Source organism: Salvelinus sp. IW2-2015, linkage group LG4q.2, assembly GCF_002910315.2.
Source record: "Salvelinus sp. IW2-2015 linkage group LG4q.2, ASM291031v2, whole genome shotgun sequence".
Lineage (NCBI taxonomy): Eukaryota > Metazoa > Chordata > Actinopteri > Salmoniformes > Salmonidae > Salvelinus > Salvelinus sp. IW2-2015.
In genome coordinates, this window is record NC_036843.1 from 20242461 (window position 1) to 20265980 (window position 23520).

Sequence of the window (23520 nt, forward strand, 5' to 3'; positions counted from 1 at the left end):
CTAATACTAATAATTATGATATGCTTGTGATGTTTGCAACGCCGCATATCCTGTAAATAAAATATAAGGGGTACTTCTTGAAACGATATGTCGAAACCATTACGCACGAGTCCAAGATGGAGATCTCGCGCTCCAAGTAGCTGACCGCCGGGGCTTGGATTTATTTGAACTCTAAAAAGATGGAGGGGAAACAAACATAATTAAATATGAATTAAGTATAATATTTGAATGCTGCCTGAACATTTAATAAGGACCATGAACATAGGCTTCATGCCGTTTTGCTACGGTGGAGATAGGTAACCTAAATCTTCCTCCATATAAAAACGTCACAGTCATGTCCATTATTCAAACATAAGTTGTCTAATATCCACATTTGAATAGAAGGCTACTTATGCTTGAGACATAAAGTAGTACCTCTCTTCGGCCGCTACATTTCTGTGATCCTCTTGTGTTTATTTCCAACGAAATGTAAACAAACTTTAAAGACGGAGAGATATGTTGAATCAGCAATCTGGAAATATCAAGAGCAGTGAAATGGATTAAGGTTATGTGGTCTAATTTCTTGGTATGATTTTGGTCCGAGAAATAAATCCTTTGTTGATAAAGATGAGCCCATTCTGCGTTGCATTGGTGAACGTGTGTATCCTTGCGCACTTAAGCAACTGCTAAGAACTACTCTGTGATTGGCTGGAAGAAGGGAGGACGCGTTAATACTTATGGTGCTGTGGTTGGCTGTAGTCCGTAAAGGTTCAACCAATTTTTTTACAGCGTAGTGTCTGTGGCTCCATAATTAATTGTAGCTATCTGTCTCCTATCGATGTGTTGTAAAGAACATGAAATAGTTTTTATTAGCAGAGTTGCCGGTGTAAGATATTGAGATATAACTGTGCTGCTGCTTATTGCCATTTGACCTTGCGTGTGATGTTGGATATGGGAGAACGGAAAGAAGTGAAAATGATTCCTAAATCATCGTTCAGTATAAACAGTCTGGTGCCTGAAGCCGTCCAAAGTGACAACRACCACAGAACCGTKRKKGAYGAAGAGGYGAAGATRCCTTTACCTWCCCTYGTGCAYGARYCAAAGTCYGAGAACATTTGCACCAAAAMRGAKAATTCGTCCAATGAAACSACTTGCARYGACGAYAAGGAAAAACAGGAAGAGAAGAAGGATAGCAAAGAGGGYGAGAGCGGTGGGAAAGARGGTGAAAAGAAAAACGGCAAGTACGAGAAYCCACCATTRAGCTATAATGCTTTAATTATGATGGCTATTCGGCAGAGTCCGGAGAAACGACTAACTCTGAACGGTATTTACGAYTTCATTATGAAGAATTTCCCCTATTACCGGGAGAACAAGCAGGGTTGGCAGAATTCCATCAGGCATAACCTTAGCCTAAACAAATGTTTTGTTAAAGTCCCGCGGCACTATGATGACCCGGGTAAGGGGAACTACTGGATGCTTGACCCCTCGAGTGACGATGTCTTTATCGGTGGGACAACAGGCAAACTTCGCCGGAGATCGACCACATCCAGGGCAAAGTTGGCTTTCAAGCGGGGTGCTCGTCTTACTTCCTCTGGGTTGACCTTTATGGATAGAGCCGGCTCTCTATATTGGCCAATGTCACCATTTCTTTCGCTTCACCATCCGAGGGCCAGCAGCGCATTGAGCTACAATGGGACATCATCGGCTTACCCTAGTCATCCTATGTCCTACAGTACAATGTTGACTCAAAACAGTTTGGGGAACAACCATTCTTTCCCTTCTTCCAATGGCCTAAGTGTTGACAGACTTGTGAATGGAGACATTCCCTATGCCACTCATCACCTAACGGCGGCGGCGTTGGCGGCCTCTGTTCCATGTGGTCTATCAGTGCCCTGCTCCGGGACTTACTCTTTAAACCCATGTTCGTCCATAAACCTCCTTGCAGGACAGACAAGTTACTTTTTCCCCCATGTCCCGCATCCATCAATGACCTCCCAGAGCAGCGCTTCGATGGCGGCCAGGGCTGCCTCCTCCTCCTCCTCCCCGCAGGCGCCCTCATCTCTTCCCTGTGAGTCTTTAAGGTCTTCGCTACCAAGTTTCTCTTCAGGACTTTCTGGAGGACTTTCTGATTACTTCACACATCATAATCAAGGGTCAACTTCAAATCCACTTATACACTAACAAAACATCCCTCGGGAGCAAGACTGTAAGTGAACATTTTACACCCGTTTACATTCTAAAACATATAAAGAAAAGATAAAGTAAACAAAGAGAAAAACAAAATGAAAACAGCCAGAACTGAAGTCCAGGTATTTTTAGTAAAATTCTGCATTTATTTCTGTGTACGTAGGCATATGTCATGTGTCGGGGAGTTGTTTATTATTCCACCGTCAGCAACGTGCAATGTGATAACAAAAAATAAAAGAGTAAATGTAGGTTTTGGACTGAGAGGCATTACCTTAGAATGTGTATTTAAATAGTCTGCAGATTTGCCTAATTTTAATATTAAGAATATCTAATACCATCACATCAACCACCAGTCTCCATGTTTGCAGTATTATCACGTATCATGAGTGCACTGGTGGAATATGATTTTTGCAACAACAAAAAAATAACACTAATTTGTATTATTTTTCCTTTTCAAATAAATGTGTTTTTAAAATGCAGAATAACRATACCAACCCATGGCTCTTTGTTATTTTGTCCTCTCCCATTATGAACAAATTAGGCTAGTACTTTATGACATTCATTTATATATTACATTTTCACAATACTGGTATACTTTATAGACCAAAGAATGGGTTTAGAAAAAATACTTGAGAATTTCAGTATTCAGCACCAGAACAGATTCAGAAGGGGACAAAATGAATGAATGCCTTTAGCTTGTGTTGTGCATATTTTACTGAATGTGGTCACCACCAGACCACATCCTTTTTGTACTTAGTGAACTGTCAATACCTATTGTAATTATAGGTTAACTTTGCGAACGTGTAACCCGTGTTGAGCAAACGCCTCATACAAATATTGAGTGATTGTTTATGTTGTCTTTAAATTTCATGGTTGTGATATTGTGGTCTTATTCCCGTGTTTTGTCGCTAAAACTGTCAATCGAACAAAATAAAATAATAGGTTACGTCCATATCTGATGAAAAGTTTTGTCTTTTTTGTCATTCCGAATATTAGTACGTTTCGGTAGGTTGTTATGTTGCATGTGGTTGTTAATTGGACTACTGTGCAGGCAACACTGTGCAGGCAACACTGTGCAGGCAACACTGTGCGTGGAGGACCTAGGCCTTGGCCTTCAGCCGTGAAAGGCCTCTTCGGTTCAGCGTTTGGCTTTGAGAACCAACTGCCCCAAAAAATGTTTACCCTTTCTTTGTCTCCCTTATTTTCACCACTTGGTACATAGTATGGGTTTGTTAAAAACAAATCAGGCCTACCCATGTTAAATAAACTGCAATCACACATTAGCAATCGTGTGGCAAAGGGATGGATAAGATGAAACATCTAGTAGTAGGCAGAATGCCCGTGACTATTCATGGTCTCGTGCGGGCTGTTTTGGATTCGGTTCAGCCCTTTAGCACGTATTAACAGTAACCGCTGGTGTTTGTGTGGTTGTGTATTTGTCCTCCTTCATCTCCCTCATAGCCTCTATATGATGAGTATTGATTGATTAGCTTCGGGGGCATTAAATTGTTCAAACTCAGACCAGGCCATAGGTCTACATGTGTTCCTAAAGCATTTCTATGTAATGGTAGGGTAAATGAATAATAAGGAAATTCATGACTATTTAAATGCCTGTGCAGCTATAACCTGTAGAATACGTTTTACTTAATTGTTTTCTTTATTGTATTTTTCTTCATCCGAAGTGGTAGTAGGGCATACATAATACAAATAAAACACAACAGAAGCGTATATAGTCTACCTTTCAACGCTGTGCGGTCAGTAATTTGTTCATTTCCTAAAGAGGRCTCGTGTTAAATGAGTATAACTGTAATGCAATAACCTTACTGCTTTTCACAATGGACTAGTGCAACTCAATATCTCCTCGCTAGATGTTATCGTTCAAATGTTAAATGGGGTGACCACTCAAAAGGCAATGAGGTAGGGTTATATCTTGAATAAATATATCTTCTTAAACTATGGAAATATATACAGTATACGTGCTCCAAGAAACACTATGATATATTTGAAGCAGAAATGTTGTTTCCCAAACAAAATATAAGATAATATTTACGTTTATTCACAGTTTGATAATAAATGAAAGAAATTCTAAACGGTGGACATACCATATTGTTAGGCTATTTAAAATTTAGGCTACGCCAACAGGCGTATACAGAATATGCAGAATCAAATAAAATGCCTAACAATATGGCAATGTGCGAGGTATTAGCTTGCACTTTTAGCCACAACAACTAGCAATCAATATGCCTGAACCACAGAGAGGACTCCGTATCATATTTAGAACAAAGCATTAACTAAAGGATTGCATGCCAAGCGTTGGTCTTTACAACTGGGTTGCTTTACCCTATACTGCATGGGTGATGTAACCGCTAATCGAGGCGGAAATATATACGCTACTGTCTGTCAGCACAATAATAGATATTTTTAAACCTATAACTGAGGAATTTCAAGTTATCGTGTTTTTGGTGTCTCATGTGTCATGAAGACTACAATCTGTGTATCCCATTTTAAATATGGATTGGGTAAGGGCGTGGTTGTACCTCAAAGCGACAGCAGAGCGATTTGAGGACATCCTCCAGTCCAGCCTATGACTCAATCTAGACTCCAGCTACCCAAGAGACCGGACTCGCCAGCCTACTACAAAGCGTTTCACCGGAAGTGAAAAATCTATGACACATTTAGACCAAAATCTAGACCTGTAGGCTATCAGTGTTACATCTATATTTTGAAGTTTAACATAGACGTATTTCCAATTGACAAAATGCAAATCTATGAATGAATGAAAACACCAATTTTAGAATACCGCCATACTCGATTCTCTGGTAATATCTTGGTTAAGTTAAGGTGCACAAAGTCTGTACTGTAGTACGAAATGACATAGACCCCAAGAGAAACCAGCCGATTAAGGTAATTGAGGAACAGACATGTTTATGAATGTATAACAACTGACCTTTATGCAAGTTTACACACGGATGGGAATAGTGGGGATATCCTATGTATTTGGTATCCAATGAGTAGGCCTGTGCACCAAATCCTGCTTTCTGCACAGAACTAGCGTAACAGCTGTATGGTAGGGCACGTGCAGGGGCTTCAGTATAAACGTATAGCATAGCATAACAATCCTGAGGCTCAGCGCGCATGGGCCTAAACACACAAATATCTGACCACAAACATTAACATCATCAACAAGAACAACAACAGCAGCTAACAACAATTGGTGCTGATGCCTCAGCAATAATAGGCCTGGGTCAATCCACGAAAATAATTAATTTTGCATACCTTATCCCTTTGATATTTGAAGTAGAAATTGTGCACAAATAGGCCTACTGAATATTAAATGCTTGCTACAGTAAATTAAGTGCCCTTTAATATAGACTGCATTAACATTTCTATAGATCTGATTTGTTAATATGATTAAAGACTTGCTAAGGTGCCAAAATTCAGTATCTTGACATGCCCCTCTATGCATCCTCTGTGACTTCTAGGATGATTTTAACCCACTTAACCCCAACATTTCTCCAAGATGGCACCATTATTGTAAAGTCTCAGTTATTTTGTTCCTTTGACAAAGTCATTTCTGAAGGTTATTAGGTTATTTATTTCATGTGATTAGTGATTCATTTTAAGGTAAAAGAATCCCCTTCCCTCATTTTAAGGTCAACCCTCTTACCGGAACGGAACTCTCGTTTTAATATGGTGAAACTATTCCTTTAAAAAATATATTTTCTATAGAAACATTGAACATCTAATAGTCAAATGAATGTAGAATCAGGTGCGCTGGTCCTACCATTTTTTTTGTGAAGCTTGCATTCAATTGTCACTCCCTGTTACAGCTTCCATTCCCCCTGTCACATAGGATTCACGGCTGATTTAAGATTAAATCGTCAACCCTGTTAGGGTCAACCCTGTTACTTTATTTTTTAACCTCTTGAGATGGGAAAACTCGTTTATTTTATGAAGTCGAAGATTTGCTCTTTATGACAGAATGTTAAAATGAGGTGAAACCAAACTTTTCTTGGGACCAAATCGAAAGGCACGGATTTGAATAATACTAAAAATATGAATAATATTATTAATACGAATAAGAATATTACTTCTACTGCTACTCTAATACTACTACTACTATTACTACTACTACGAATAGCCTAATAAAAAAAGGATTGAATGATAACTATACGATTGCATAGTCCTACATTTTTTTCTGAATAGTAGTCATGTACTTTAAAAAAATGGTAATATCCTTTATTCATTTTTGACCAAAAATGTGGAAGTATTAATCAAAATACTTTAATTTTTTTCATTCCTTGCCTGTGTGTGTACAAAAAGCTTGCATCGGCCATTATCTTGTAGGTCTACGCCTCGCAGACTGAGGGCGCTAGAATCTTTTAGAAGGCTACGTAATATCATGATAACCACCTTAACCCTACATGGCTAACATTGAAACTGCGTGCAGAGATGTGGAGATTAGCGTTAGGGTTATGATATGGCAGCGTAAGGCTTGTCAAAGTGCAGGCAGAGATATTTTCAGTTATTTATTATTCAGTCCCAGTAATAAACAATGTAGGTGATGGTCACTGGTCAGAGGCGTTGATGTAAAAAGTCTAAATTTGAAGTAAAAATCTGTCCGTTATGTGTATTACATATTTTCACATGGGTAAAGTAATTCATTGTAATATTAATAACAGGCCTAATATTGATAATAAAAATAAACAATAATAATAAACAATTAAACGTGTACGTGTAAAATTATACAAGCGTGTGTGTGCGTGTGGGTGTGTGCGTGTGTGTACGCGCGCGTGCGTGTGTGTGTGTTAGGTGTCATTATTTTATTCAAGCATGTCATGTCCAGGCCACACCACACCAACAGCGATTAAATGTGTCTCGAATGCTAGTTAAACAATACTTATTTTGCGGTAGTCTGCCAAACCTGTCCCCAGTTTGTGAGACGCAACAGGCTATCCGACATCTAGACACGCAATAATAACATTTTTGTTGCAGTCTCTGACTGTATTACTTTGCTAGAGGTTCGTGTGAACGAACTAGAAAACATTCGACAGATCGTGAATAATCGTTTTAATGAGTGTGTAAAGCGTGCGACTTGTTCCACCGAGCTGTCGGGTTAAACAAACAACCCATACCCTGACGAAATCCGATTGTTTAAGTGCAAAGTCGTGTCATTTCAATTTACTTCTACTTCCCGTGAAACTACAGATCCTATACACAGGGGCCCAATCCTCCCAATCATATGACATATCAATATTTTCTTAAGCCGAGTGTGCTCTATTTTGTGTTATTTCTAGCCTCATGCTCGAGCGCTTTCTTTCAATAATTTATAGAMTACAGAAAGGAGTTGGCTAGCCGGCCTAGACGAAGGCCTACTGGGTTTATTTGTTTTGATAATGCATTTAAACACCATTATTCGTATGTTCTGTGAGAGTGCATCTCTCCCTAAAAATATAGTTATGTTTTTAGGGAAAAACTTTTTTTTTAATTTGCTTTTTTTTGTTGATAAGAGGATGAACTCTTACATAGTAACTAAATAATGGGCCGTCGTTTTGGTAATGAATGAAACAACGTGTGATTTCCTTTTCTCCCCCAGTCCTTTAGTTAGTTATAGGCTATGTCATAATACATAAATGGCGCTGGATCTTTAAAAAACATATATATATTTCACCTTTATTTAACCAGGCAGGCTAGTTGAGAACAAGTTCTCATTTACAACTGCGACCTGGTCAAGATAAAGCAGAGCAGGGCGACTAAAAGAACAACACAGAGTTACACATGGAATAAACAAACGTCAGTGTGAAGTCAGTGTAAAGCTGACAAAATAAATGATCGTGTGTGTGTGCGGATTTGGTTGTTTGAAAGTAATTATCTACATGCGTAATTGTCGCTATGTAGCGTATAGTGCTATTATACCGGTGTCTTTTTATCGTCACTGAGCAAATATTTCGGATTGAACTATTATAATTTCAGATGCTTAAAATCATGCAAAAAAAGTATTAAGGATAGGCCTGTTGATAGGCGACTGTGACAGAAAACTGCAACACTGTGTGTGTGTGTGTGTGTGTGTGTGTGTGTGTGTGTGTGTGTGTGTGTGTGTGTGTGTGTGTGTGTGTGTGTGTGTGTGTGTGTGTGTGTGTGTGATGTTCGCCGCCGGCAGGTTAGTATCCTGTGACCAATATGTTTGTATGTTTGAGTAATCGCCTGTATGGGTATGCCCATTGGGGAACATAATGCGGTTGCATACAACACCGTTTGATGAGTTGGTCAACAAGCAGATTCATCCACAAACACGGAAGTATTGTTTTACTTCTGTCTTGAGGAAATTAAAACAATGGGAGGGTCCGTCTTTTGGCTATTACTGTCAAAAAAGTCAAAAAAACAACAACAACATATATTAAGTAACTGGATCGACATACTTTTCGGTCCAAGTGCTACCCGAACCAAACAAAATAATTGTTGGCCCAAACTTAGCTCCAATTTGAGAAAACTTCAGTCAATTTAAAATGTGTTTGCTCAACTTGATTACACTTACACAGTACTTTTAACATATAATGTTTTCCACTTACATGTTTGACACACGTTGACATACATGATTACATTGTGCATGTTCATTTATACAGTAATTATTATTCAACATGTCCTCATCTGGGATTTGAACTGACAACCTCTTGGTTCATGGCACACCAGGTCTAGTGTGGCTCAGTTGGTAGAGCATGGCGCTTATAACTCCAGGGTATTGGGTTCAATTCCTACGGAGGACAAGTATGAAAATGTAAGTCGTTCTGCACAAGAGCGTCTACTAAATCACAAATAAAAAATCCTGCTTCGTCACTTAATAAAATTAGGTTGAAACAGTGTATATGTATCCTAAATCAAGCTTCACACTTAGCCTGTAGGGCCTAATTTAGATATTCATAAAGTACCAAAATGGCTGACTTTATGGTTCGTTTAGGCCCATAGACGAATTTACTACAAGTTGATGCATTGTTGAGGACTGTTGGAGGCTGCTTGTCAGTGAGTTTTGATATTGAGACGTTATTCGTGTAATTTGATTGATCAAGATGCGCGCTCACCTGAGACAACTTGTCACGTACAACCTCATGGTGCTGGTGCTCAACGTTTATTGTTTGCTCAAATTTGATGTAGTACGTGCATCATAGAAACGTTTTATATATTAAGCCGTACTAACGTTCACTGTTGCTGTTGTTTATAACGCTGTTCTATATCTAGGCTACCTAAATCTAAAACATTTAGCAGTGCGACCAAATTATAACCATAATCTGTGGAAAATCCCCAACTGCGCCTAGAACTCCCAACTGACTGCGAATAAAATTATGGACAGACTTGAAGAACAATTAAGCCTATGAAGCGTGAGAGCTATTTTGGAGAACTATTCTACAATTTACCAACGCTTGACGCATAGGGCTATACATGACCAGGCCCGTTGACATAACCCCGCAGAGTTGTATTCATTCAATAGAGGCCCAAAGCCTATTTCAGAGAGTTTTCTTTCTACAGAGACGGCATGGTTAAAACCAACGTTTGTCCAACGTTTGTCTGTTGGAGGTGATCACAGAAGGGGACACCACCTGGGTGAAGACAACCCAAATCTATTTTCTATAGCTGATGATTGTGTATAATAATACAAAAAAWATATATATATACATTTTTGCAATGAACAATAATAATTACCAAATGTATGTTTTAATGTATGTTATTATTAGGCTATCGTCCAATAGGATTGTGTATTATTATTACTCCACTACTAAATATAATAGTAATAGTTCTACCCATCAGACACCTGGGTATATAGTCTACCCATCAGACACCTGGGTATATAGCCTACCCATCAGACACCTGGGTATATCCTACCCATCAGACACCTGGGTATATAGCCTACCCATCAGACACCTGGGTATATAGCCTACCCATCAGACACCTGGGTATATAGCCTACCCATCAGNCTACCCATCAGACACCTGGGTATATAGCCTACCCATCAGACACCTGGGTATATAGCCTACCCATCAGACACCTGGGTATATAGCCTACCCATCAGTATTGCAGCATATTCAAGCCACGGCTTGGATTCACTCATTTGAAGGTTTCATGTATCTAGATACCCTCGGAGCCACAAAGCATTGCGGTGAATATTTATATTTTCAAGAATGTAGGCTACAGAAAAACATAGGCTAAACAATATTGTCGATTTATTGAAGACATAGGAATTGCGATATTAGCTAGAGTCATTCAATGTCTAGTTTTAATTTCAGTATCTTATATTTCAATGTGGAAGCCTATTTTATCATTTTGGTTTGTCAACGCGTGTGAGATAGAGGATGATTTGATTTTTATGTTGACTTTTAACATGAACATTTGATTGTATTAGTGAAATCTAATAATATAACAACAATGTGTATTATGTCGATGATGATGATGATGATGATGATGCAGTAGCTTAATTTGATCATCCTGTTGTACTGTATTCAATGTTTAAAATGGCTACTAAAGTTTGTAATTACATTTTTTAAATATCAGACCTGATTTGCCCTAACGAAAAATATATCAACCCCTACAAAAAAAATGTCCGCATAATAATTCACATTTCCTCTTGCTGTAGGATTATTTTCCTGCTGTAGCAAACTGGCTCAAATTAAGATCCTACATCTGTAGTAGTAGTTGGCTAGTAGTATAGTGTGGCAGTAAGCCTATGCTTGTGTTACTGGTATAGTTTTGCCCTAGCTTGATAGTAGCAGTTGTTGTGGATGAAGCGCTCTCTAGCACGTTGTCTGGTGTTAGATCCTCATGCGCTGTAAGATGATATTTGGAAAAGAATAGCAACTAAACCGGTTTATATGCTACCCCAACCACCAGACGGGCCTGCCTACAATTTACGGTCATTTACGTCTATGCATTCTTATAAATGCTCAGTACAACCACACCTTTACGCAACACAAAAACTATTGTCTTAACCTTCTCACTGAGAACAAGAGTTCCAATAAGTGAACATGCTGCCGGAGGGTAAGTCTGCAGCAGGCATAGGCCTACTTTAAACAAATATTACATTTTTTACCTTCAAATGGTGTTATAAATATATACTGTTTGTATCACGACATAGGTATTTGGTATGTGAAAAGCATAGCCTACTGACTGCACCTTTAATGGGGTAGCGGTCTCGGTCTCTTATGCTGAACAACTAAAATCATGAATCATCTTGATCAGCTAGCCTAGTCATAGTGATAGTTAAAGTAGGTGTGATAGACTATAGGCATTTTATAGTGTCATATTGCCAATGAATGGCCCATCATTAAGCCGAGTTGTCAATAGGCCAATATCACTTCTATGGTCATCAACTGTGGCTTGCTGATAGTACCGGCATTATGTCAGATCTATTAAACAAATTACTTTAAAGAGCAAATAATTGAGACACTTTCAACTTTAAACCTGTGCCTAGAGAGTGAGTGGTGCTTTAATACATTCTCCATAATCTCTATAAACCAGAAGTAAAACCTCGCGTAATTTGGTCAACTGCTACACGCAGAATCTGACCACCGCCACGGGAGATTACATTCGCAATGAAAATGAGAATTTTAATATCAAGAGAAGACATGAGGAAAGATGAGATTTTTGCTCTCCATCATCGATATGCAAGCAAAATCAATAAATACCACTACTCCTGTGGCCTATGTGTGTTCAAATAGATGTAATCTGTTAAACACTTCCATGATTTGTTGGACATTTAAACAACGTGTCATACGATTATATAGGATTACATTTTAGGCCCTTGCATTCGCACTTTTTTTGTTCAGCTCGCTTGTGATAATTAGTTGGAAATTAGATTGCATACAATTATTCATATACCGGTTCCACATGTGCAGCGCTGCCTAATTTCTTCCCTTGTTGCGTGTAGTGAGATAATGGAATGGATTATTCTCCCATGACGAAACAGTCTGCTCTAACAAACAAACATCATTAGATTGCTGCTGTATTCAATTCTAAAATGTTTTTCAGATATTGGACTCAGTTCTCAGCTCCTCACCCACTTTTCCTTTCACCCCTGAAAAAGAATAGAGACATATTTTTTATTCCGCCTTTTGGGTTGTGAGGCAGGTTGTCTGTCAGTGAGGTGTGGCGACAGTCTGTCTACAAACCGTAAACTGATATGGAAAGTGCTGGAGGAAAACGGGCAAGAATCCGGACTTGCAAGCCGAGATATCGATCTACCTCAAGCACCTAAACAAAGACTCACCTGTTTGCCTTGTTCATGCTTTATTTTATGCGGTCGAATGCTTGTTTTGTTTCACTTTTCTTTTATTTCCATGGATCTCAGCTTTGATACACTTTTGGGAGTACATAAACACCGTGTTGTACCTGGACATCCCCATCTCCCGTGGAGCTCCGGTGGTTGAAAGTCAAGACCACCCCTCTCCCTCCCGCCTCACCCACTCATACATCGAAACAGAAAATTACTCTTCGTTGTATTTCGAATCAGGCCAGGCATAAAAATAGGCCTATTCATTCAGCCGACCAGTGTCCAATAACATCCAACGTGAGATACAACTAATTACTCCATTATGGCCCCAGTTAAGGCTTTATAAATAGTATCCACTAAAAGTTAGTTTACTATTTATCAAACTTCTTCATGAGCTGCTTGTTGAACATATCAATATTCGTTTCTCTGGCTTGTATAGTCCTACCTATTCGGGCCTAATAGGGGCGCGCAGATCCTTGCAGATCCCTCCATTCATAGCCAGCACTCGGTTTGAACAATGATAATATTACAGTATTTTCTGCTGTGTTGTGTTATGTGTTGTGGTGTTGTTGTTCTGAATATCCTTTGTAAATAAATAATCATTGTCAGTCAGTGACGCGTCGCAGGTAGCCTAGTTGTTAGAGGGCTGGGCCAGTAGTAATCGAAAGGTTGCTTGATCGAATCAGCGAGCCGACAAGTTAAAAATCTGTCGTTCTGCCCCTGAACAAGGCAGTTAACCCACTGTTCCTGGGCCGTCATTGTAAATAAAAATGTGTTCTTAACTGACTTGCCTAGTTAAATAGTTAGCAAGGATATTGCTGGTCTCCCTCTAGTCAGAACCCTCAAAGATCGTGATGTCTTCAGTCAAACATCTAGATATCATTTTCTTGTAACTTAAGCTTATAGCAATCACAGTCACAAATCACAGGTAAAAAACATTTGGAACGTTTTTTTACTTTACATTTGGCAACACATCTTCCCCAAGAGACCGATCCTGTATTTCTCACCTGGTGGTAACACTTGATAAATGCAGTCCCCAAGTTTCCTATTTTATTTCAGCCTGCTTATGACAAACTTTGTCGGCACTATTTGTATGATAGGTTGAATTAATCTGTGTATTACGCAGACCTAGTATATCCTGTTGACATTTTGCTCTCACACTCCAGAGTAATAGCTGCCTAACTAACTTATTTAGCTACTGTGTTAACAGGTTGGGTTTTTTAGTGCTCTGGTGACCTATAAGCCAACAGAATAGATCCGTAAAGTGGCTATCTCATGTAGCCTATTAGTGCTTATGATGAGGGTAATACATCTAACCTTAGAATGAGGTAAAACCCTCTCCACCAAACATACTAAATTATGATTTTGTAGCAGTTTTTGAACTCTAATTCATCTTCTCATCAATAGACAGTTTGCAGTGTTGTGATGGCTGTATCTCATAAAGAAGTGTTCACTATAGGTAGAGTTATAGTGTGTGTGTGTGTGTGTGTGTAAGGGCTGATGTTCTGTGGGCATGGGTTTTGTTATGTGGAAACAGTTGTGTTTGGGGTGCCCTCTTGCTGACTTTAGCCCTTCGCCCTCTAATAGTCTGATCATGAGCCTGTGACTCTCTGAATAGTTTTCACTACTCATCCCTGCCTGCCTGCCTGCCTGCCTGCCAGTGTGTGTGTGTGTGTGTGTGTGTGTGTGTGTGTGTGTGTGTGTACGTGCTTGGGTGTGTGCTTGCCTGTGTCTGTGTGTGTACGTGCATACATTTAAGGTGTTTAATCAAAACAAGTCCATTCATTCAGCATTTAGTTGTTCATTTTAATAGGAATTTTATTTGGATGTATGCACAAACATTAAGCAGCTTGTTGTTGTAACCCTGTTATGATGATAATACTGATCAACAATGCCTTAGGGAGCTTATAGCGCAAACACATGAAGCAGGTTCAGTTGTATTATATATACAGCCATATACACTAAATCTGGGTTGCATCACTGCCTGGTATGGCAACTGCTCGGCCTCCGACCGCAAGGCACTACAGAGGGTAGTGTGTACTGCCCAGTACATCACTGGGGCCAAGCTTCCTGCCATCCAGGACCTCTATACCAGCCTGTGTCAGAAGAAGGCCTAAATTGTCAAAGACTCCAGCCACCCTCGTCAGACTGTTCTCTCTGCTACCGCACGGCAAGCGGTACCGGAGCGCCAAGTCTAGGTCCAAGAGGCGTCTAAACAGCTTCTTCCCCCCAAGCCACAAGACTCCTGAACATCTAGTCAAATGGCTACCCAGACTATTTTCACTGCCCACCCCCCGCCCCCTTTACGCTGCTGATTCTCTCTGTTATTATCTATGCATAGTCACTTTAATAACTCTACCTACATGTACATATTACCTCAATTACCTCGACTAACCAGTGCCCCGAACATTGACTCTGTACCGGTACTCCCTGTATATAGCCTCGCTATTGTTATTTTACTGCTGCTCTTTAATTATTTGTTACTTTTATTAAAAAAAAGAAAAAAAAAAAAGTATTTTTCTTAAAACTGCATTGTTGTTTTGTGCTTGTAAGTAAGCATTTCACTGTATTCAGCGCATGTGACAAATAACATTTGATTTGATTTGATCCCCAATTGTAGAGCTCCTGTCCTATTGAGGGTCTGAATGCCTAGTTGGTCGTCTGCCTTATCTGTTGTCTTGGGCATCATAAGAATATGTTGGCATCCACTGCATCTCTCCGACAGTCCAATCTGGTGAGACATGTTTAGCCAATAGTTTAGCCAATGCTGCTAGCCATAATGCATGTTTGTTAATAACATTAATACATTCTCTGCAAATGAAAAGTAGGTTTGTATAGCATCAGTATACTGTTAGAATGTTAGCCTTACATGCCTTGTATGGATAGTATGTTTTTCTTCTATGCCAACAGAATAGTTGCCCTGTGCTCTAACAATGAAATCCCCCTGAGCCTTGTTTAAATGTCACCTTCTCCCCCGTCAATCAGGCTAGTCACTAACTAGATCTGCGCTGTTGGGAAAACTACACCAATCCCACAGATGTGCAGGTTGTGTTACTTTTGTCAACTTTACACYAGGTTCCTGAGGGTATCCTAGATATACACTAATGTTACCTTGACAACAATAAAAGCAGAGGTAGATTATCAGTTAGGTTTAGATAGATTTAAATTGATTGAAGTTGACGTGAATGAGGTAAGGTAGAGAGCTGCATGCAGCCATATAGAAGTATGATAGTAATAGTATTAGAGTAATACATATATATTAATTATATATAATATAATACTATTATTATTATATAATATATATAATTTGAATATAATTAGAATATGAGTTCAATGGGTCTGTCCAGCAAATTTGTGATGGGGTGGATAAAATAGGTAGGGGATAAATGACCAAAAATTGTCATATTGTTTTCTTGGTAGGTATGCATCATGTCACGATTCCCACAAAATAAAGATAACCATCTCTAACGATAAACCATCTCTTTTTGTTGTTGATATTAAAGAAAACTTTCACCTAATTCATGAAATAATTTCTTGTCATTTTGAATTACATTGTGCTGCTGGATGTGCTACTGTACTGCACCAAACATTGCAATTGAAAATCACGTCAACATCATCATCCTCTGATTCTATTTGGCTCTCCCCTTCCACAACAATCAAATGATGTGTTATGGTTTCAACAATAGTCTTTAGAGCAGAGCCAATACAACTCGTTAGATGTGTTATTGTCTTCCTCCCAGTCCCAGCCTTTCTAGCAGTGGGAGCAACAGTAGACTGCATCCGCCCCATGATGTGTTGCTCACCCATGCTGAGAATGTTTACTGTTGTAATCAAGGTCCATGTAACTTGTTTGTGAAATGTTTTGCCTTTATGTTTTAGAGGTGCTATATAATTTGCAAATAGTGGGGCACGAAGTCACAGTTTGATTAAATTGCTGTCTGTAAAAATGAAAACAAAATAAGCTATCTACAAAATGGAGAGGTTTTGTTTGAAAATAAAATGATTTCTCGCTTCCGAAGAGAAGCCAATTTAACATTCAGCAAATGTGAGAGCTTGCACTTGTATTTTCATATGTACCATTTCTATTCCTATTTAAAAGAACGTGATGGATACATAATGAAATGTATGATTGTTTAATGTGACTTAGATTTAACTTTACAGATGATTACTCGATTCTGTTTATATGTTTTTCAAGAAGCTAGCTATTCTTTACTTTTTGTAAACATTATACATCAATCAGCTTTATATAAATAATTACACATCAATACCAATACACCGGCTGGTGACAGAAGTAACAAGCCTAGACTTCAGCATGTTTACGTTTTCTAATAATACCATGTCGCATACATAGCTTCAAACATATGTGACACCACTATATTGTGTTTAGATGATGATGTAACCACTCTGAGACTTTACATGGAGCTCCTGGGTTACTATCTGTGTTTTCCCCACATTTCCTGAAGTTTGCTGACAGAAAGGAGACTGCGGCTCTAAACAGGCTTTTCTGTGTATTAAACAGCTCTCAGCCCATGGGATTCCTCAAAGAGGGGTCTGAACTGTCAGAGACCTACCATAGCACTACATGGAATAAACATTGACAAACACTTGATTATGCATGTTGTTGCTTGCTAGTGTAGTAAATTGTTATTATTATATTTATTTCCTAAGGTCATGTTGGGTCTGTTAAAGTTGAAGCTTGTGCAGATTCAGGTTCAAGCTCTTTGTTCCACATGGATCTGTCTAAGTGTTGTTTTAGGGTAAAAAATCCCCTTGACATTTTGGCATTCTACAAATAAAACGTGTTGGTGCATCTGGTTTGCTTGGTGCTTTTTGACACCACTGTCTCATTTTGAATGGTGCAAATTACACTTGACATTTTTTTTTTTTTTTTAACTTGCTGAAAAATATTTAATATTTATATTTATTTCAGTTTATTTATTTTTTGGTTGCAGTGGGAGAAACAAAACACACTTTTTGATGTTATTCAATGATGTTAGTTTGTATTGTCAAACCTGTGTTTAACTTCCCATGTATACAGTAAATAAATATACGTGTCTGTTTTATGTTGTAATGTTTATTTCAGTATTTATTGGCATTGGGGATTATTTCAACTGTATTTCAACTGTAATTGTCTGAACATTTGATAAACATTGCCCATTAAACATTTTATGTTAAACATTGCACATCACTACTACATCAGATAATTAATGCAGTGGCAGAATACCATGAGGCCAGGTGTTATAGTCTAAGGATTAAAACCCCAGCTGCAGCTCACTGCAACTAATAACTAATTGTGAAAGTGGTGAACATGGTGTGTAGAGGGTTTTCAAATTCACATGGGATGACATTTGCTGTTTTCCCCAATACCCTATGCAACACATTACACCTTGTCACTGTTGTCATGTCTGCCAGTCCTCCAGTAGAGCTCCCAATGTAACTCCCTGTCAATAATGAGATTTTATGGAGTCCCTTCCATCCCCCCATCTCCCCTGCTCCCCAGGCACCGCCACCTGAAAACGCAAGAACAGAAAGACACCTTTTTTAGGGTTAGTGGTCTCGCTGTGAAGGTTTTTCAAATTTGTGAAAGAAAAGAGATGTAGACCCTCCTCTGCCACCAATTTTACAGACCAATTATCTACTTGGAGTTAAACAAACAAACAGCAGTGCTGCTGAGTACTGGCAGGTCTCTGGCTGGTGGGTGACCTCCGAGCCTCTCACAGGGCTTTTACACCAGATCAATTCCTCATCCCAAGAGCCAGCGCCAGCCACCGCTATGATTCACCTTGCTCATTCACCTGCCCTGGTCGCACAGTTTATTTATTTTTTGGTTGCAGTGGTTGCAGTACACCAACCCAGAACCACCTTTCATTCATTGATCACCTCTGTATCATCAGCATGAAGGACGAAGGAACTGGGAAATCTATTTATTTACAGACGTATCACTGTTTTTATCACCTACCACAAACTGGGGTTTGTATTGCTGCTCGAATAAATTAATGTTTTGTTTATTATTATTTGCGAGATAGAGACTATGTGCATCAGCAGAGGCAGAGCATGGGTGTAGGCTGACAGTGACAATTGTCAATTTCAGCAGGAAGCAGCACAGACAGCTAGCTATTAGTCAGCCACAGCAGAGTAAAATCAATGGCATCCTGATTAGACTGATGACAGCACATTCACAGTTCGAGGCGGGAGTGTCCAGACATAGGCGAGGTGTACAGCAAATAAGCTCTACTTGTCTGCACACAAAGAAAATCCACCCTGCTTTGTTTATCAGGTGTAAAGATCTGGAAAGACTGCTGGGGAATAGGGACATTTCAGATGTTATTCTCCGATCGGGACATTTCAGTTATTTTAGCTCACCCATTTCAGGACTGATCTGATTTTCATGTCTTGGCAGAAATGTTGATCTAACTGAGCACCATGGACTGGTGTTACACAATGATGCTGCTATCATTATTACCTGAATAGTCTGACAAACAAATTTTCACCAAAAAAAGGGATTTTCATAAATAGCCTAAAGCACAAATGATGATAGATCTCTTAGCAAAAGGCTGGGATAATGTGATGGATAGACAATGTGTTGATGCATATTGATTATGGTGATATTGAATGAGCCATGACCAAGTGTGCATTGTTGTTAAGACATTTTAATGTTAATTCCTTTTGAATCATTTGTTAACCTCACATACAAATCTTAATTTAATTCACTCTCTCTGGACCTATTGGCATTGAGTAGTCGACTTAGATTTTTCACAGCCATTTTGTACAGTGCCCAGATTAGGAAGCCCATATTTTACAGTATAGATAGTAGAGGGCTCAAATACTTCTCATTCATTCTATCAAACTTGCCTCCAACATAAGGTTAAGATGTTCACTTTGATGATGCTCCACTTGTTTTCAAACTCAACACTGCAAAGTTTCTCCAGTTTACAGACCCCTCCCACCAACACTTTAAGTGCCTTTGATGCCGGTTCCCAGACGAGGCTGCTTTTGTGCATAAATTGCAGCAGTTACATTTGTTGTGAGAAGTTTGGAGAAAGAGAGAGGAGAATGTTTGTAGAATGTTGTTTTTTCTACGCCACATCTCCAGATCAATCTGTGAGCAGTAAATGGATATTATTAAACAGCATGGGGCGCCTCAGACGACGAGGCTCAGGCTTCACGGAGCGCTAAGCGAGGAAGAGGGTTCTCTCTCTCTCTCTGCAACAGGGCAATTGTTGACACGTTTTTTTCTGCCAATCTACAGCGCTCCTCCAATTGTGGCTGCCATGGCAACCTGCTCTTACCCGTCGTGGCAGCTGGCAGCTCCACACTTGCAGAGTTGTGCTGCTTCTATGATTGGCGACTCATAAAAAAAGAGGGAAAATAGAGGTGAAAACAGGCCTTTACAACACGCATGGCAACTCAGTACCCCAATGATTTGTCTTGGTTCATCTGGAATACAAATAGCCCTGGCAAACACCATAGTGCTTTGATTTCAGATCCCATACAGCAAGAAGAGGAAGAGCATGCATTTCTTTGATCTATTTGTGGACCTGTGTGTGTGTGCGCGTGTGTGTGCATTCATGCGTGTGTGTGTGCATACGTGTGGTCGTACGTATATGCATGCATGTGTGTGTGTGTTCATGCTGTGCTGTAACACAATGCTGTGATGAAAGTATGTCTCTCTTCAGCTCACTGCTACAGTGATAGGCCACCACAAGCAAGCACTGTCAAAACTTCATCCTTATATCAACACTAAGGCCTTTATTTAATTTGACAACTGCACAGCCTTGCCCTATCTGTCACAATCTAAGATAAAGAAACAAAAGGTTTCATATTGTAATATTGTAATACATCAGTTTTTTTTTTGTGGTACAATTATTTCCCCCCTCAAAACATGAGGCACTTGCAACACACCAAGTCACACCATAGTCATCTAAGTATCCTAATCTGTTCCTTCCACTTGCAGTGCAGCGCAACCTGGAATGTTCTCATATGTCAACCTGCAGGCTGCATTGAGCTATCACTTCAACACTCAGCCCCAGTAACCAATAGCTCAGGGTGTTGTGCAAAAATGAGAGAGAGAGAGATCTGACTGGAGGTAAAGCTTCCCAGTGGTTCACACAGCTAGGAGGTGAAAAGGAGAGGAGTGGGGAAGAGAACAGGAAGGATCTTTATCTGAACCAGATGTGATTAGATATACAGCTCCAGCCATGTGTGCATGTTTTCAGACTAATCTGTGTTTAAAGGGAAACTCAACATTGTCTACCTTTGAGGTTATGGAAAAGTCAGTGTGTACAGTAGAGAAGACCACTACACATGTTCTTGTCACGTTCTTCGTCGGACGAAAGAGAGGAGGACCAAAATGCAGCGTGGTGTGTATTCATTTTAATTAGAATACTTGAAACCAAGAACAAAACAATAAACCGACAAATGAATGAAGACGCAACAGTCCCGAATAGTGAACACCAAACACAGGAACAGGAACAATCACCCACAACCCACAATACAAAACAGGCTACCTAAATATGGTTACCAATCAGAGACAACGACTAACATCTGCCTCTGATTGAGAACCATATCAGGCCAAACACAGAAACAGACAAACTAGACATACAACATAGAAATGCCACTCAGATCACACCCTGACCAAACAAAACATAGAAACATACAAAGCAAACTATGGTCAGGGCGTGACAGTACCCCCCCCCCCCAAGGTGCGGACTCCGGCCGCAAAACTAAACCTATAGGGGAGGGTCTGGGTGGGCATCTGTCCGCGGTGGCGGCTCTGGCGCGGGACGTGGACCCCACTCCACCATAGTCATTGCCCGCTTCAGTGACCTCTTTGAGCGGCAACCTCGCCGCCGACCTTGGACTGGGAACCCTAATAAAGGACCCCACTGGACTGAGGAGCGCCTCTGGACTGAGGGCAGCTCCGGACTGAGGGGCAGCTCCGGACTGAACTCCGGACTGAGGGCAGCTCCGGACTGAAGGGCAGCTCCGGACTGAAGGGCAGCTCCAGCTCCGGACTGAAGGGCAGCTCCGGACTGAGGGGCAGCTCCTGACCGACGGGCGGCTCTGGCGGCTCCTGACTGACGGGCGGCTCTGGCGGCTCCTGACTGACGGGCGGCTCTGGCGGCTCCTGACTGACGGGCGGCTCTGGCGGCTCCTGACTGACGGGCGGCTCTGGCGGCTCCTGACAGACGGGTGGCTCTGGCGGGCTGGACAGACGGGCGGCTCAGGCGGCGCTGGACAGACGGGCGGCTCAGGCGGCGCTGGACAGGAAGACGGCTCAGGCGGCGCTGGACAGGAGGACGGCTCAGGCGGCGCTGGACAGGAGGACGGCTCAGGCGGAGCTGGACAGGAGGACGGCTCAGGCGGCACTGGACAGGAGGACGGCTCAGGCGGCGCTGGACAGGAGGACGGCTCAGGCGGCGCTGGAAAGGAGGGCGGCTCTGTAGAGAGGAAACGGAGAGACAGCCTGGTGCGGGGGGCTGCCACCGGAGGCCTGGTGCGTGGAGGAGGCACCGGATAGACCGGACCGTGGAGGCTCACTGGAGGTCTCGAGCACCGAGCCTGCCCAACCCTACCTGGCTGAATGCTCCCCGTAGCCAGGCCAGTGCGGCGAGGTGGAATAGCCCGCACTGGGCTGTGCTGGCGAACCGGGGACACCATGCGTAGGGCTGGTGCCATGTACCCCGGCCCGAGGAGACGCACTGGAGACCAGATGCGCTGAGCCGGCTTCATGGCACCTGGCTCGATGCCCACTCTAGCCCGGCCGATACGAGGCGCTGCTATGTACCGCACCGGCCTCTGCCTGCGCACCGGGGACACCGTGCTCCTCACGTCATAACACGGTGCCTGCCCGGTCCCTCTCTCTCCACGTAAGCACGGGGAGTTGGCTCGGTCTCTACCTGACTTAGCCACACTCCCCTTGTGCTCCCCCCAATAATTTTTTGGGGCTGCCTCTCTGGCTTCGCAGCGCGCTTTCGTGCTGCTTCCTTATACCGCCGCCTCTCCGCTTTCGCTACCTCCAGCTCAGCCTTAGGGCGGCCAATATTCTCCAGCCTGTGCCCAGGGTCCCTTGCCGTCCAGAATCTCCTCCCAGGTCCAGGAGTCCTGCGATCGCTGCTGCTGCTGCCCGTTACCACGCTGCTTGGTCCTTTGTTGGTGGGTGATTCTGTCACGTTCTTCGTCGGACGAAAGAGGGAGGACCAAAATGCAGCGTGGTGTTTATCATTTTAATTAGAATACTTGAAACCAAGAACAAAACAATAAACCGACAAAACAATAAACCGACAAAACAATAAACCGACAAAACAATAAACCGACAAATGAACGAAGACGCAACAGTCCCGAATAGTGAACACCAAACACAGGACAGGAACAATCACCCACAACCCACAATACAAAACAGGCTACCTAAATATGGTTCCCAATCAGAGACAACGACTAACACCTGCCTCTGATTGAGAACCATATCAGGCCAAACACAGAAACAGACAAACTAGACATACAACATAGAATGCCCACTCAGATTCACACCCTGACCAAACAAAACATAGAAACATACAAAGCAAACTATGGTCAGGGCGTGACAGTTCTCAACAGATAGACAATGTGTCCCAAAAGGCACCCTTTTCCCTATGGGCCCTGGTCAATTGTAGTGAACTATACAGGGAATAGGTTGCCATTTAGGACGTATCCAAGATCTGGAATGATACTCACTTGTGTATGACTATATGTACGATTCTTTTCTTCATTAAATGTTTGACTTCCGTTTAATTGTTGAGAATTGAGTGAGGACCCAATGTGCTGTGTCATTCTAAAACCTGTATACGGATGGAACTTAACCTGTCTGGAACATGACCAGTCTGGAATTTTTTTTTCTTTTTCCATTTTTTTTCTTTAACCTTTATTTAACTAGGCAAGTCCGTTGAGAACAAATTCGGATTTACAATGACAGCCTAACAAAAGGCAAAAGGCTTCCTGCGGGGACGGGGGCTGGGATTAAAAATAAAAATACATTAAATAAAAATATAGGACAAAACACACATCACGACAAGGGAGACAACACAACACTCCATAAAGAAAGACCTAAGACAACAACATAG

General features: G+C 41.1%; 1 protein-coding gene across 1 annotated transcript; it reads left to right on the forward strand.

The window, feature by feature from the left end:
* The first annotated feature begins 796 nt into the window (after positions 1 to 796).
* LOC111963452 (forkhead box protein G1-like) lies at positions 797 to 2263 on the forward strand. Its single transcript, XM_023986902.2, has one exon. The coding sequence runs from the start codon at positions 922 to 924 to the stop codon at positions 2158 to 2160; it is 1239 nt and encodes a 412-aa protein (XP_023842670.1). The 5' UTR covers positions 797 to 921; the 3' UTR covers positions 2161 to 2263.
* The last annotated feature ends 21257 nt before the right edge of the window (positions 2264 to 23520 follow it).